This window comes from Carcharodon carcharias, chromosome 3 (assembly GCF_017639515.1).
Source record: "Carcharodon carcharias isolate sCarCar2 chromosome 3, sCarCar2.pri, whole genome shotgun sequence".
NCBI classification, from domain to species: domain Eukaryota; kingdom Metazoa; phylum Chordata; class Chondrichthyes; order Lamniformes; family Lamnidae; genus Carcharodon; species Carcharodon carcharias.
In genome coordinates this window covers 170,202,843-170,219,535 of record NC_054469.1, presented here as the reverse complement: position 1 = coordinate 170,219,535, position 16,693 = coordinate 170,202,843, and the positions used below count along the sequence as shown (strand labels likewise).

At 39.8% G+C, this 16,693-nt stretch overlaps 1 protein-coding gene across 1 annotated transcript in view; it reads right to left on the bottom strand.

Annotated features, from left to right (window-relative positions):
- slc6a3 (solute carrier family 6 member 3) overlaps positions 1–10,140 on the bottom strand; it is a 108,054-nt gene extending 97,914 nt beyond the window's left edge. Inside the window, exons 1-3 of the mRNA XM_041184285.1 lie at positions 9,846–10,140; positions 9,062–9,193; positions 5,915–6,146 (exon numbers count right to left, since the gene is read on the bottom strand). Coding sequence (XP_041040219.1) covers positions 5,915–6,146; positions 9,062–9,193; positions 9,846–10,140 — 659 coding nt within the window. The remainder of the gene's footprint in view (positions 1–5,914; positions 6,147–9,061; positions 9,194–9,845) is intronic.
- Positions 10,141–16,693: the final 6,553 nt, after the last annotated feature.

Here is a 16,693-nt window from a genome sequence, read left to right as displayed (position 1 = left end):
TTTGATGATGCACACTGCTGCCACTGTGTGTCAGTGGTGGAGGAAGTGAATGTTTACACTGGTGGATGGGGTGACAATCAAGCGGGTTGCTTGTCCTGGATGATGTTCTTGAATGTTGTTGGAGTTGCACTCACCATGCAAGTGCAGAGTATTCCATCACACTCCTGACTTGTGCCTTGTCGTTAGTTGACAGACTTTGGGGAGTCAGGATTCCTAATCTCTGACCTGCTCTTGTAGCCATAGTATTTATGTGGCTGGTCCAGTTCAGTTTCTGGTCAATGGTAGCCTCCAGGCTGTTGATAGTGGGGGAATCAGTGATGGTAATGCCATTGAATGTCAAGGGGAGATGGTTAGAATCTCTCTTGTTGGGGATGATCATTGCCTGGTACTTGTGCGGTGTGAATGTTATTCATCACTTACTAACTCAAGCCTGAATATTGTCTATGTCTTTCTGCACATGGACATGGATAGATTCAGTATCTGAGGAGTTATGAATGGTGCTGAACATTGTAAAATCATAAGTGAACATCCCACTTCTGACCTTATGATGGAGCGAAGGTCATTGATGAAGCAGCTGAAGATGCTGGGGCATTATCCTGAGAAACTCTGGGACTGAGATAGTTGGTCTCCAACAACCACAACTGTATTCCTTTGTGCTAGGTGTGACTCCAACCAGTGGATGTTTCCACCCCAATTCCCATTGACTTCAATTTTGCCAGGACTCCTTGATGCCACACTCAGTCAAGTATTCCTTGATGTCAAGGGCTGTCACTCTCATCTCCCCTCTTGAGTTCAGATCCTTTCTCCATATTTGGACCAAGACTGTAATGAGGTCAGGAACTGAGCAGCCCTGGCGGAATCCAAACTGAGCATCGGTGATTAGATTATTGCTATGTAAGTGCTACTTGATAGCACTATCGATGACACCTTCCATCACTTTGCAGATAATTGAGTGGAGGCTGACGAGGAGTAATTAACTGGATTGGATTTGTCCTACATTTGGTGGAAAGGACCTACCTGGGCAATGTTTCTTATTGTCAAGTTGATGCTAATGTTGTGGCTGTGCTGGGACAGCTTGGTTAGGGGGTGCAGCTAGTTTTTAAGCATAATTTTTCAATACTATTGCGGGAATGTTGTCAAGACCCATAGGCTTAGCTGTATCCAGCGCATTCATCCAATTCTTCACTTCATGTGGAGTGAATCAAATTGGCTGAAGACTGGCATCTGTGATGCTGGGGACATTAGGAGGAGGCTGAGATGGATCATCCACTCGACACTTCTGGCTGAAGATGGTTGCAAATGTTTCAGCCTCATCTTTTGCACTGATGTTCTGAGCTCCCCATCATTGAGAATGGGAGTATTTGTGGTGTCTCCTCCTCCACCTAATTGTTCAATTGTCCAGCATCATTCACGACCGGATGTGGCAGGACTGCAGGGCATTAGATTTGATCTGTTGGTTGTGGATTGTTTAGCTCTGTCTATTGCATGCAGCTTCCACTATTTGGCATGCAAGTAGTCATGTGTTCTAGCTTCATCAGGTTGACCCCTTATTTTTAGATGTCTGGTGCTGCTCCCGACATGCCCTCCTGCACTCATTATTGAACTAGGGTTGATTCCCTGGCTTGGTGATAATGGTGGAGTGGGAGATATGCCAGTCCATTACGTTACAGATTGTGGTTGAAAAAGTTCTGCTGATGCTGGTGGCCCACAGCGCCTCATGGATGCCCAGTCTTGAGTTGCTAAATCTGTTCAAAATCTATCCCATTTAGCATGTGGTAGTGTCACACAATATGATAGAGGGTATCCTCAGTATAAAGGCAGGACTTCATCTTCACAAGGACTGTGTAGTGGTCGTTCCCAACCACATTGTCATAGACAGATGCATCTGAGACAGTTAGATTGATGAGGACAATATCTAGTAGGTTTTTTCATTTTGTTGGTTCCCTCACCTCCTGCCACAGCCCCAATCTAGCAGCTATGTCCTTTAGGACCCGGCCAGCTTGGTCAATAATTGTGCCACTGAGTCAGTCTTGATGATGGACATTGAAAGCCCTCAACCAGAGTACATTGCGCCCAGTGCTTCCTCCATGCGGTTCAACATGAAGGAGTGCATCTCTCATCTGCTGAGGGATGGTGGTAGGTGGTAATCAGTAGGAAATTTTCTTGCCCATATTTGACCTGATGCCATTGGGCTTCATGGATGTTGAGGACTCCCAGGGCAACACCCTCTCCACTGTCCCACTGCCTCTGCTGGGCCTTTTCTGATGATGGGGCAGGACATACCCAGGAATGGTGATGGTGCAGTTTGGGACATTGGCTATAAGGTATGATTCAGTGAGTATGATTGTGTCAGTTTGTTGCTTGACTGATCTATGGGACAGCTCTCTCAATTTAGTGCAAGTCTAGATGTTAGTAGGGAGGACTTTGTCGAGGGTCGACACAGCTGTGTGTGCTGTTGTCATTTCCATTGCCTAAGTCAATGCTCGGTGGCCCATCCCCAGATTTATTCCTTTTTGACTTTTCTGTAGCTATTTTGCAGAACTGAGTGGCTTGCTAGGCCTTTGGTTGGCTTGCTGAGAGTCTGGAGTACTATGTAGGCCACACAAGGTAAAGATGGCAGATTTCCTACCCTAAAGGACATTAGTGAACCAGATGGGTTTTTACGAAAATTGATTATATTTCATGGCACCCTTACTGAGAATAGCATTGAATTCCAGATTTTTATTAATCAATTGAATTAATCAGTTAAATTTAAATTCCACCAGCTGCCATGGTGGAACTTAAACCTATGCTGCCAGGGCATTAGCCTGAGCCTTTGGATTCCTAGTCCAGTGACACTAGCACTACAACACCCTACACCGTGTACTATATTAACAGCCAAGGAATGAAAACTGTACTTTATAAACCATAGATGGGGGAAATTCTGGATTAGTTTTGCTTTAATTGAAGATGCTTTCAGTGTTATTTATTGAGAAGTCAGGGTAAAAAACCCAGCAAAGCTGGAAGGACAGAAAACAAGGTAACAGTGTTTCTCTAACTACTGAATCAGCTGTAGCCAGTAGGCAAACCCTCCTGCATATACTCCAGATATGTTGCAGGTTTAACTACACTGGGTGGCAGTACAAGAAGCCATTGAGTCAATGACTGCTCTTATTGTCCTGGCAGATCCAGTACCATGTTTACTGCACCCCACAGAATGCAGCTAATTCAACTCTCACTACTTACTAAGAGAGGCTGCACTTCCCAAAAACAACAATTTGCATTTAAACGGTGCCTTTAATGCAATAAACTTCCCAAGGCCCTTCACAAGAATATATTCAGACACCATGACATAAGGGGCATAAGGGGATATATCAAGCAGATAACCAAACAAGTCGGTTTTAAGGAGAGTCTTAAAGGTGAATAGTTTTAGTGGGGGGAAGTTCAGAGCTTAGATGGTCGCCAATGGTGGAGTGATAAATGTCAGGAAATACAAGGCCAGAATTGGAGAAACAAGGAGATCTCCCCACAGACAATAAATATGTGGTGGAGACATTTATGGAGCACTCTGTAATCTGAATGGATAATGTTTGGCTTCCAGCTAGTACTGGAAAATATCAAGTTTTATGGGATGCAGTTCTGAAGGGTTAATTGGCACAACACTTCTCCCTGAACAGTAATCAAATTAGTTACTAGAAGATGAAATCAGACTGAGTAGAAAGTATGCTACCTATATCAGATAAGAACAGTAGCCCTAAATAACATGACTTTTACCCCTTCCCATTCCCAACCCGAATGAACTGTGAGTACTTTAGGCTACATATCATGCTTCAATTATTCACCATGTACTATTCCCAGTGCTGCACTGCATTCCTAGACATGATAACAAGCCTGAAGTATCAATGTACCTTTCCAACAAATAAAATGCATTCAAAATATAACACCAGAAAAATTCATATTGAAGTGCAAATATTTGAAGTTTCACATTTTTTAAGTAAAATGAAAGGTACTGCCAACTGTGAAAGGTGAGGCAGTGAGAAGAAAACTGAGGTTGGGCAGTGAGGCTAATGGTGAACATCACTGCCTGAAATTTTGTTAATTTTTCTCTGCTACCCCACCCAATTCTGCATGGCACCATGGAGAGAAAATATTTCCCATGCTCTTGTCTTTTGAAATCAGAGATCAACTCAAAAATTAGTGGGAAGTTAATCAGTTCTGTCTATCATTGTGAATGTTGACAGGTGACATTTGAAGCTAATGCAGCCAAGAAACTTCTTTGGGCACAGATAAAGGTCAATATTTTGGAAACTCTCTGCATCTTCATATACAAATGGGAAACTGACCTCTAATCCCAAATCTTGGGTTCATCCATTGTTAAATAGAATCTTCCTTTAAGGGCGGGATCTTACCGGAAAAATAACATTGTGTTAACGATGCATACCATTATTAAAGTGCAAATCAACCATCAAAATCGGTGGTTTAACAGACATGCCATAAATTGTGAATTTGCAGAATTTGTTGATCTACTTACCCTGGTCCTCTATTTGTTTCACACAAAATGACATCTCGTTCTTGCCTACACATTGTTTTTAAGAACTTACAGGGTTCACATATGAATTAATTGCCCATTAAACTAGCCACAGAAAGTTAGGCCTGGTGATTCCTTTTTAACAATGTGATAATTGCTAATGCAATATCATCTATTCTCTGTTTCAGAAATTGAACAATTTAAACTGTGCAGTCACTTGTTAAATTGCTCTTAGAAGTTTTAAACATTACACCTTTTTCCCACTTTTTTCTCTCTCTTAGTTCTATCTTTCTTTCACTCTCTGTATTTCTCTTTCAGTACCTTATCTGACTCTAATTCATACCCCTTCTGAATTTCTTCTTCAATCCTTAAATCTTATTGGTTGCAGAGATATACTCGGTCCTGCTATTCATTGAGGTCCCAGTTGCTCTCATCGTGTTGTTATCAGCTTGCACTTCCAGCAAGTTATGGTGCAAAAATGTTTGAGCAGCAGAGAAAGGTTTAACTAATGGGGCTTGCTTGCTGCAAGATGCCCCGCTTCAACAAGATCCAGTCCAATTATATTTGTCACATACCTATAAGCACATACGGTAGGAATTTTTAAACCTTTCACAAACGCCTTAAATGAAATAATGAAAACAATTTGATTGACAACTTAGAATCATAGATTTTTCTTTTGATTGAATTTTTGCCAAATTTGTGAGTTAAAGTTAGGAATCATGTGATGAGCCTTGCTTTTAAAATTGTTTAGTCACAGGAAGAAGAAGGGAAATGGAATGATATAGTTAAAGTTTAGAAGGAACAAGAAACTGAAGTGCAGAGGAACGATGATCATGAAAACATTATTAAACAGAGAAAACAAGAAAGAGAGAGAGGAAGAGAAGGCAAAAGAGAAAAATGCTGCAAGAAGAGTGATGTATTTAAAGCTTAGAAGAAACAAGAAAGTGAACTAGAGAGGAACAATGACCATAAAAATATTAAGCCTAGAGAGAACAAGAGACAACAAAGGAAAAAGACAAAAAGGAAAAGACAAAGTAGGCAGAAGAAAGTGAGAGAGAGAAAGAAATAGGAAAGTTATGATGGCAAGAGATAGAGGAGTCACCTATCTGACACCATCTTTTTCTTAATTGCAGGGGCAGGCAGATAGTGTCCTTCTTGGCACTTTCAGTTACTTTATGCCTGGGAATTGTATTCCCTATTAAACCTCCCCTGTAATAAAATCCCAAAGTAGCAGAAACTATAACCTTAGCAACCAATGCTATAGGTACTCTTCAGGAATGATGACACACACCAGAAGAATTAGCAAATCAGAACCAGCGTTACAACATAAAAAGGATAAATTGCTTTTAGGCAAAGGTAATGCTATGAAAGACAGCATCTAATACCTGGAGCAGCTCTTCTACTTACTCATAGTATTCAGCTGCAGGGTTGCTTTTGTACTCATAATATTTTGTGGATGTGTTTTGCTGGGTAAAGCTGGTGAAGTCAGAGCAATTGGGGCTGTTCCAACTATTGTTGCAGTGGATCCAGGGTAGCTCCATGGTAAAGGATGAGAACAGATAATAGAGAGCCCAGGCGATGATTACATTGTAGTAGAAACCAACATACAGTGCAATCAGGATAACTGTGAAGCCAACACCTAAAATAATTGTGCAGATAACAGAGAATCAATGTCTGGTGTAGCTCTTCATTGTTATTTTAAAAGTAGAATCAAGAACATTTCTTATACAAATAAAATCATGACAATCCCACTCATTGTACTATACAAAAAATGTGACTCCAAAGGTTGATAACATGGAGAATAGTGGATAGTGATTACAAGGGTGAAATCTAACTGAGGATTTCAAAAGTGTTACGAACTGCGAGTTCATCATGTAAGTATTCTATAAGTATTAACTGATGTCTGACATTAGATTGTTATCTTGAAATCACACCAGGATATCAGTGCATATGCTTTAATAATATCTACACTGTCAGCTTTATAACGATTTTACTCCACTTGAGGTCTGTGTAATGCCAGCAGCAACCAATGAGTGCAGATAGCAACCACTAGCACACTTAATGAATGATGATGCACTCCAGAGAATTAACAAATGCAACATTATTAATTATTTGATTGCCAAGGATATCATTAGCCATTATTATATGCATTAATAAACTTGACTTCAGAGACATTCATATTGCTTCAGAGGCTTTCTGATGGGGCATGCACGTGTGATTGATTTGTGTTGTGGTTGTTATATGGCACATCACACATAGCACTTCTATCACTACAGGAATATTACTCAAACTCCACAATGCCTCAGAAAACCTTTCCTTATGGCTCAGGTTTATACTGGAATTATGTTTTTTTTATTTATCATCTTGCTTTTCTGTTTATTCTTCTATACCAGAAGAATTTACAGAAGTAAATTTGAATATTGGCTGTGGTAAACCATTTGTTTCATTAAATAGTGTTAAATTATGATGTTCCACATCTCCTTCAATATAACATTTAAAGCTAAAGACACAATGTATGGAGTTCTTTCAAGGAATATTGATCCTTAATGTGTAAATCCATGCCATTATACACATACAATAAAAATTTATTCACAAATGCAAAATTCTCTAAAATAACTTTGATTTAAATGAAACTTAAACTCATTGGATGAGAACCAGGATTACGAGAAGGTATTTTGAGTCTCCTTCCAATGCTTTTCAATAAATTTCAACATCAGATTATTGTATCTGGTATTTATCACAATAGGCCTGCAAAATAACTTGAACCAAAAGCTTTGTAGATGATTTTAGAGAGCCAAACTATTGAGCAAAGAGAGATAGTAATAAATATCGAATAAGCCTTTTCTGACAGCTACTGTTATAAAGAATATTTTACACAGCAACATTATCACAGAATCACAGTGAAGAAGAGGCCCTTCAGCCCGTCGTGCCTGCACTGACACGGGAGAAGCACCTGACCTACCTACCTAATCCCATTTACCAGCACTTGGCCTATAGCCTTGAATGTTATGACATGCCAAGTGCTCATCCAGGTACTTTTTAAAGGTTGTAAGGCAACCAGCTTCCACCACCCTCCCAGGCACTGCATTCCAGACCGTCACCACCCTCTGGGTAAAAAAGTTTTTCCTCACACCCCCCTAAACCTCCTGCCCCTCACCTTGAACTTATGTCCCCTTGTGACTGACCCTTCAACTAGGGAGGACAGCTGCTCCCTATCCATCCTGTCCATTCCCCTCATAATCTTGTATACCTCGATCAGATCACCCCTCAGTCTTCTCTGCTCCAACGAAAATAACCCAAGTCTATCCAATCTCTCTACATAACTTAAGTGTTTCACACCAGGCAACATCCTGGTGAATCTCCTCTGCACCCCCTCCAGTGCAATCACACCCTCCCTGTAATGTGGCGACCAGAGCTGCACACAGTACTCCAGCTGTGGCCTCACCAAGGTTCTATACAATCCTATTTCACCCCTTGGACTCACTCAAGTTCTGTCGAAGGGTCATGAGGACTCGAAACGTCAACTCTTTTCTTCTCCGCCGATGCTGCCAGACCTGCTGAGTTTTTCCAGGTAATTCTATTTTTGTTAAGGTTCTATACAACTCCAACATGACCTCCCTACTTTTGTAATCTATGCCTCGATTGATAAAGGCAAGTGTCCCATATGACTTTTTCACCACCACACTAATATGCCCCTCCTCCTTCAGAGATCGGAGGATGTTTTTAGAGTATCCCTTACAGGGCTTCCCATATTGAAGGGTGTGCGCCTGCACCATGAAACTATTGACACAATGTCTTAGCTGAAATATGAGAAGATTAGCATTGGGCGTAGCCAAGTCCTCAGAGAAACATGTGCGATTTGCTCTGAACTCAAGTTTCTGCAGTGAGCTTTTGCACCCCCAATGTCTGATTTCCCCACAATCCCCGGGATAAACTGCTCTGAAATACTCCCACTTCTTAACAAAAGCACCGAGAAAATGTACTTTTTTGTTTAGAACACTGAAGCTAAAAACAATTGTGAGGGACTGTGTGACAGTTCAAACCGCAACATCTATTAGGACATTGACATGAAGTACTGTATATGACTTTCAACATTGAAAATTGCGCGGTTATCTAGTTTTGAGATTAGCGTCGCTATCTGCTTTAACAGGGTAGACCAGAATCTTTCCAACAGCAATAGCTCTGCAGTTAATGGATGCATTAATAATTATAATACTGTAAAAACCTCCTTTCAGAGTTTGGATGAATACATGGCCTAGCAAAAAAAGGAACGGTGCAATTTTAATTTTTCCTAGTTTTCTTCGCTCCTTTCCTGAATGTCTGATTCACGCTAAACGATAATTCCAGTGTACAAGCAACTTCACCCGTTCTTTAAGTGTGGACAGACTTGTTCTTGAGGCTGTTTAAAAAATGCCTCATGCTACCTTATTCGACATTCACACGGTGCACTCTCTCATACAGGACAATAAGAAGTGACCGAGAGTGCAAACCCTAGCTGAATTTTTGCCCCATTTTCAAAAGACCTAATGAATGAATGCAAAAGGAGCTGTTTACCTTTAAATATGGGGCAGATCTTCCAAACTCCTGCTGCCCCTTCCCTGTTGAACTGTCCCAGTGCCAATTCCATATAAAATAGTGGCATTCCAGCAATGAACATAAAGAACAAATAAGGAACGAGAAATGCCCCTAGGGGAAAACAAAGAATCTTATAGCATGCTTACGGCAGCGCAGCCTCAGCGAGGAGACTCGAGCTGTTGATGTACAATTACATTGTCCTTAGGGTTTAGTCACAGAGCAATAACTGCATTGCAAACAGAAGTCGCCAATATGGTACATGGAGAGAAGGGAGTTCTGTAACAAATCATAGGTCCTTGCCAGCAGATAAAAGAGCTTCAAACGGAATAATCGCATGTTTTCATTTTGTCAATTCACTCATTTAAGTTACAAAGACATGCCGATTCTTTGATATCTCAATGAAATACTTCATTATATTTGCAATTACTAATTCAATAAATTAACTGAAAGCACACTCGGAATTTAACTGACCTCAGTCACGGAGCAGGCGGGAAATGATTTGGAAGGGGTAGGGGGTGGGGGGACATACTGTCAGATTACACTACCTAGTTTTGATTTAGCCTCTGGGATAAAAAAGCTAAACTAACAAACGGTCATTATCACTGTGGTCCAATCAGCGTGCTGTCAAAACACACAATCCGATATATTGTTAACATAGGTTAGGGCTGATGCACGATTTCTTCGGAGGAGCATGAGAGAAGAGGTCAAAAGATTTCAGAGAGACGAGAAAGGCAGAGAGGGACTGATGGTGTAGATTTCTTACCTCCGCCGTTGCGATAACAAAGATAGGGGAATCTCCAGACATTGGCCAAGTCCACGGCAAAGCCAACAACCGAGAGAAGGAAATCGATCTTCTTGGCCCAAGTCTCCCTGTTCACGGTCTCGCTATCTCCTTCCCCGGAAGGCTGGGGAGATCTGCTCAGAGTTGAATTGGTGAACTGAACGCCATTCTGCTCCTTTACCAGGATCAGCTCCACCTTCTTGGTCTCCATCCTGTTAAACTCTTGGACTGGAGCCACGACTGAAGACATTAGGCTGGGGAGTTTGGCTTTGATCATGGGAGCCCTGCGCACTTCAGATCTTTAACCGCCTCAAGACTCGATCACTCGTCAATTGGGCTTTAAGGGCAGGGACAGCAAAAAATGTCAGTCACTGTGACCGATCCAAGCTAGGAAACAGGAGAACACGGAACCCTTAATCAATCAATTTACCGATTCGAACTGCACCGAACACATCAGGAAACAACAAGAAGGACGAGCCGTACATTTGAAACAGTGACCATTAATTCTATTGATCAGGTTCCTGTGTGACATTCGATAACTTGTTTTTATACAATGGATATATGTGGAATAGTTCCTAGGCTATGTACATAGAAAAGTACCGCCCGCGAGTCATTTTCCATTCGAATGATTCGATCATATAGTAAATATAGATTGCATGTTTGCTTTTTAAGTTAACTCAATTATTGTTGTTGTTAAACTCTAACAGCGTTAAATATCAGCAATATTTGGAAAAATACGCTAACAGTGTTTGCAAACATATCGCGCATGCATACGCAGTTTTATCTGATATAAATTCTAGCTTCCATCTGTTTTGGAGCAAGATTGTAGGATCAATATTGCAATAATTGTACCTAACAAGTTCCTTCCAGCTAGCGTGGACTTCAGCTGCCAGGCAAATCTGGAGATTGTTTTTTCCCTCTGTCCGGAAATGCAGCACCGTCTAAAACAGTTGAAACAGAATGACATGCTTACCATTTCACCCGGAAAAAATACTGCTTGTCACATGAAATAAACGTTTTCCAAAACAGACTTAATTAAGTACAATTATCACCTCCACACTATATCTTAATTCCAGTTTATTCAACTTGCCTTTTTGCAAGTTAAAAGATCAAAACGGAACTGTTTGGCACACTGATACACCAACACATTTTGTTAACCCTCCACCTTTTCGTTTTCAAAATGAACCAAAATAAAAGGAAAAACCCAAAAAAACCCTCCCTCTGGGCCATCCGCTTTACCTGTTTAATAATTACAGAACTGATTAGCCTTGCCTGAGGACTCAGTAAATACACCGCGAACTCGCTGGCAGAGGAGGTGACAACGAAATCTAGAAGGGCTATTGCCAGTTCGATTCTGGGCAGGAGATAACAGCGAGCGCGCTACTGGAAGACTGAAGGGATTGATCAAAACGGATAGCTTCCAAATCTCTTCATTGTGGTTTCAGATTCACGGGGTCGCACTTAGGAGAAGCAGGCTACGCGGTGGGAGAGTGAGAGCTCGATCTTGAAGGCTTGCTGATTACACCGGGAGTGGACGGACCCCCAACAAGACACGGAGCAATTGGAAGAAATCCAGCTCCGCTCATTCTCTCTAACGGGGCAGCGTTTAATACAAATTCATTCCCACCTGTCAGGGGAATATAGAGCCCAGCACCCTCATGATCATTTGCCAGGGCTGTCACATGGGAATCAAATCAAGGCTCTAGTTTTCCGCTCTGTATGTCTTACTATTGGCTGTTAGGTACAATATATCTTCGGTAATAATTAGCGTGATTCTATTTATTTTTAAGGTTAATTGCAACCCAGGATTAAAATAATTTTAAAGAAACCCAAAATACTGCAGGCAGTGGAAATCTGAAACAAAAGCAATAATGCTGGAAACTGTCAAGAGAAGGGCAATTTTGATGTCTCAGAACAGTTCAACATGGAATAATCTCAGGAGCATTTGCCTAAAAAAACCCCTCGAAAATACTGAAAAGAGTTATACTTTACTCTGAGTGTGGAACGTTCAATTTTATTAACACGTTATGTATATTTTAACAACACCTTTGTCGTTATAATAATCTAATTTGGAATAAATTTCAGGAAAATTTTACCATGGATAAATCAGACCTACTGGAGCACGGAGCCTCCGGTCACCTTTCAAATTTGCATGTCCTTAAACGTATCGAACAGGAGACGCAAAACGGGAGTTATGTATCAATATCATCATTTCAAACCTTGACTAGTTCATTTTTGTTTCCAAACGGCATACCCCTTGTATTTGACAGCTTAGTAAAACGGACGAAGAGTTTTAAGAAATGTAGTATCGCCAGAGGCAAGATGATCGTGTAGCTAATATTCGTTCACGTTAATGAGTATGTACGTTTTGTCCAAATGTGACCCTGCTCTTCATTAAACTGTTAACCAAAATAACTAAAGGTGTTATAAAACCTTTAAATAGTTCAGGGCAGGAAAACGGCCCGCTTAATTCAAGTGGTTCACAGTAAACGACAAACACAAATTTTTGGTCATTTTCCAATAACAGCGAGGATATTTTAAAATTATAATTTATGAATTATTTTAAAATGTATTGTAAATCCACCTTATTAAGTTTCACATTCCTGCCCTAGGATCCTATTTGCTGTAACATTTGTATTATTGCTTTGCTCCTAAATCACATTTATTTGGCGCAATATGTTCTCGCGAAGCGACACGGTATAAGCCCACTTGACAATCTAACATTTTTGTAATCATATTTTGCGACTGTTCCACCATGATAAGAATTTGACTGTGATCATACTTAGTAACATATGAGTTAGACCGTTTGTGCTATAATTATTGGCAGAATGATGAATTTATACATGGGAGACACAGTCAGTAGAGGCTGCAACAATCCCAGAACAGAAAGGAAGCAAAACATTGCCAAAACAATCCTTCTGCTACTTTAAGACAAGCGGATCTTACTTGGAAACAGCCTGACTAGTCTTAAATATGAATAGTATTTTATCTTACATGCGCCACAATACTGTAAGAAAGCTTGAAGTATGTAACATACTTGGGTCAATGTATAGTCAGTAGTTACAAAGGAATTGAAAAACATTTCATGAAATAGAAACTCAAAGGTTATCAGAATGGTAGAAGCATTTTTGGGTCTTCTCTAAGAACATATTTCCATTGATACTGTATTTATTGCTATTAAGTCCCACTATTGGAGAATTATTCAGAATAAGGGACTGAATGGGGCAGCGACTTGTGCAGGCTGTAGTCTCTTTCAGGTTAATGTTATTTGTACTATTCAGAATATGTATAAATATGATCAAGTTTGCTGCCTATACTGATTTATGTGGGCCTAAGGTGACTGTGTGAGAAATCACAAGATAAATAAAGATAAGAGCCATTTGGCCCATCTTATCCATTCAGAAATATACCATACATGCCATATATTGTAGCACCAAGTGTTTTTGCTAAATAATTCCAGGGATTATGTCTTCATTACCCCATCTAGGAGTTCATACCCTTGATCAGTCTTTCCTGAGAAAAAAAAAACTCCATTTCAGTATTATATTTGTCTTTTCCCAGTTTGAACCCATATAACCTTGTTCTACTGGTATTCACACTTACCTTTTCCATATTGTCTACTATCATATACCTTTATAAGGCTACCTCTCAGGCACTTACAACAGAGACTACAAAAACCTCATAATTCTCCAGCCTTTTCTTGGAACTCAACTTCTAGCACTAGGAGGAATCTGTCTCCAGTGCCATGAATGCCACCCTGTACTTCTGGTGTCCAAGTCTAAACACAATACTCAGTAGTGTTGGCTGACCAGAGTACTGCATAATTTCCTCCAAATTGCACTTTACACTTTTAGCTTTATAATTTGGCATTCTATTTGCTCAGCTAATTGCTGCTCTACAGAGGATGGATGTCCAGTCACTAAGATTTCTAAGACTCATTCTATTTTATTTTTAACTATTTCAATACCGTTCATGAAGTACTTGTCAGCCTTTGCTTCTTCTTATGCACAGTACCTTACAATGAATGTAACTTGAGCTCTGCCCACTGACTTATTTTGTCTATTTTATTTTGTATTTTTTAAGTGGCATCATTAAAATCAACTGCTCTTTTCATTTGGCAATGGAAGTGGTGGACAGGGCTTTACTGTCCCCTGGGTGGTGGATTAGGAGGTGATGGGGAGCTGGTAAAATAACAGGGGGCCAAGCCAGGAGGGCTCAAGATTCCCAAGAGGGCTCAAGGTTTCCAAGGTTTAAGTATTGCGCTTATCTAAAAGCCCTTTCTGCCCATTAATTCATTCATTATAACCAGCACATACTTTTTCCCTAATCTCCATTAGTACTATGGAGTAAGTACCATCTATTCCTTTACTTTGTTTTACATCCTTTCAGTCAGCTTAAGACTTCCATCTTATTTATATCAAAGTCATTAATTATACTTATGGAAGATATATTGCTTATGTCATCCCTTGTGATAGAGGAAATAATCATTCATTTTATTTATTTTACATACCATATGTCAATGAATAGAATACTGTTTATAATGAACTTTAATCTGTTTCACATTAATGGGAATATGCCACAAGGATCTGGATTTTGGCTAGGCCTTAGTTAATGTGGGGAATTTCTACAGGACCTGGTAAGGTTGTATTCTCCATCCAAAGGATTGAAAACTGGAGCTGCAGTGTTATGGCTCATACCTTGGTGGTGTCCAGGCATTCATCATTTAAAGGTGAAGTGCTCAAAATAGGTTGTGATGAATGGACATTGAAATTGCCCTCGAGGTTGTCTGATGGAAGTGTAGGGTGAACATTCACCAGTGTCCAGCTTTGCATTTCCAAGGACATTGTAGGCGGGTGGTGGGTTGGGTAAGGATGATGGAATGTGCTGCAAATGTGACCCCATAATGCCCCACCTCACCGACTCTCTAAATGTTGATGGGCTCAGTGGCAGGGTTCCCATAGTGAGTGCCATTCCAGCATAATGACCTGGATCACATTTTCACAGATTCTCCAGGGCAGCTAGACTCCTGCCACACTCAGGTGAATAATGTTATTCAAACAGATTATATCCAATTTCCTTTCTAAGTTTCATTATCAATCCTAATTGTCTCCAACTGATGCCTGGGAGAAGCACCATCTATAACAGGTGGCCTAACTGATTCCTAGAACGTGTATTCTGCAGACAGACTTAATTTCATAGCAACATCTTTTTTAAATTGCTCAAGGTTCCTCCTGGGTTAAGTGGTCAGAAATAGTAATATTAATTGATGGCCAGGACACCAAGAGGATTTATAATGATAAATCAGATGTTGTGCATGTACACATTGGAAATTTGTTTTCAGATCATGTCTGGAAATATAAAGATTAGCTAAGATTATATAATTATGTTTCAGCTGTTAGGAAAATGATTGGTTCAAACTAGGGCAAGAGATTGCCCATATTATAAATAGTTTTAAAACTATGACTAATTTTGCCATGAGTAAGAACATACAGCACTCTCACCTCTAAGTCAGATGGTATCTCATTCCCACTCTTGAAATTTGAACACCTAATCCAGTTTTACAATCCAGTGCAGTATTGAGGGAGTGCCGTACAATTGGTAATGTCATCTTTCGGGATGAGGTGTTAAACTGAGATCATCTTCCCTCTCGGGTGGAAGTAAAAGATTGCATGACAGTAAAGAGAAAGATTTGCATGTTTTGAAGGAGAATGCAGTGGTTCTGTCTAGTGTCCCTCAAACAACATTATGAAAATGGATTATTTGGTCATAATGGTGTTGTTTGTGGGACCTTGCTGTGCCAAATCAGCAGCTGTCAATGTAGTGACTACATTTCAATAGTACTTCAGTAGTTGTAGATTGCTATGGGATGTCCTATAGTTATGAAAAGTGCTATGCAAGCCTTTCCTTCTTAAAACTCTAAAAAAAGTCAAGGATTATAAAAGGATTTTTAAATTACTGCAGCTCATCTCTCTAGTACTGTAACAGTCTCACTTAAGCATTGATTGTATTTTTGGTGCTATTATACCTATGTTGGTAGACTATTTCAAGCATAGTTCACTCTTTGGGGATGGAAAATTGTATGTGCCCGAATTCTTGACATATTGTGCATACTACTCTGTGTTGGGAATAGTGGTGATGAAAACTTACCGCATTACCATTCTTAACATCAGTTTGAAAATTACCATTCTCACCAACTTAAACATCTGTCTTCTGATCATACTTTCTTAACTTAAATTGAAGTCATTAGCCATCAAGACAACAGCAATTATTTAAATAGAAACCCCCCATACAACTTCATAAACAAGGTTTGATTATAAATAAATGGTTTTATTTTGAAAGGAAAACTCCTCTGAACTACTGAGCGTTCATAAATAATATCAAGGATGCCATCGAGTATTGCTTTTCCGTCACAATATATCCCCTACTTAATTCAGAATTGATTCAGTACATGAATGGAGACACTGTTATGTATGAACCTTTGATGTTTATGCATATTTGTTTCAGAAAATATGACTAACATAAGTAACATCTGTTTCCTATTTCTACATTAATTCTGACTAACAGCAAATTAAAATGACTGTTTACTTCGAGGTTTTGAATATCATGTTTACCATGTGCAAAAATATACCTATCTTACAGAACCAAACTTACAAGGCTTATTTCCATGGAACATAAGAGAACATAGCCCAATCAGACCCTTGGGCCTGTTCTGCCATTCAGTGAGGTTACTGCTGATCTTTGTCCTACATGACTTACCATGGCACAGATCTCTCTGTCTTTGGCAAATTTGGATAAATGGTTCTCTTTACTGTATTAACTAAGTCATTAAT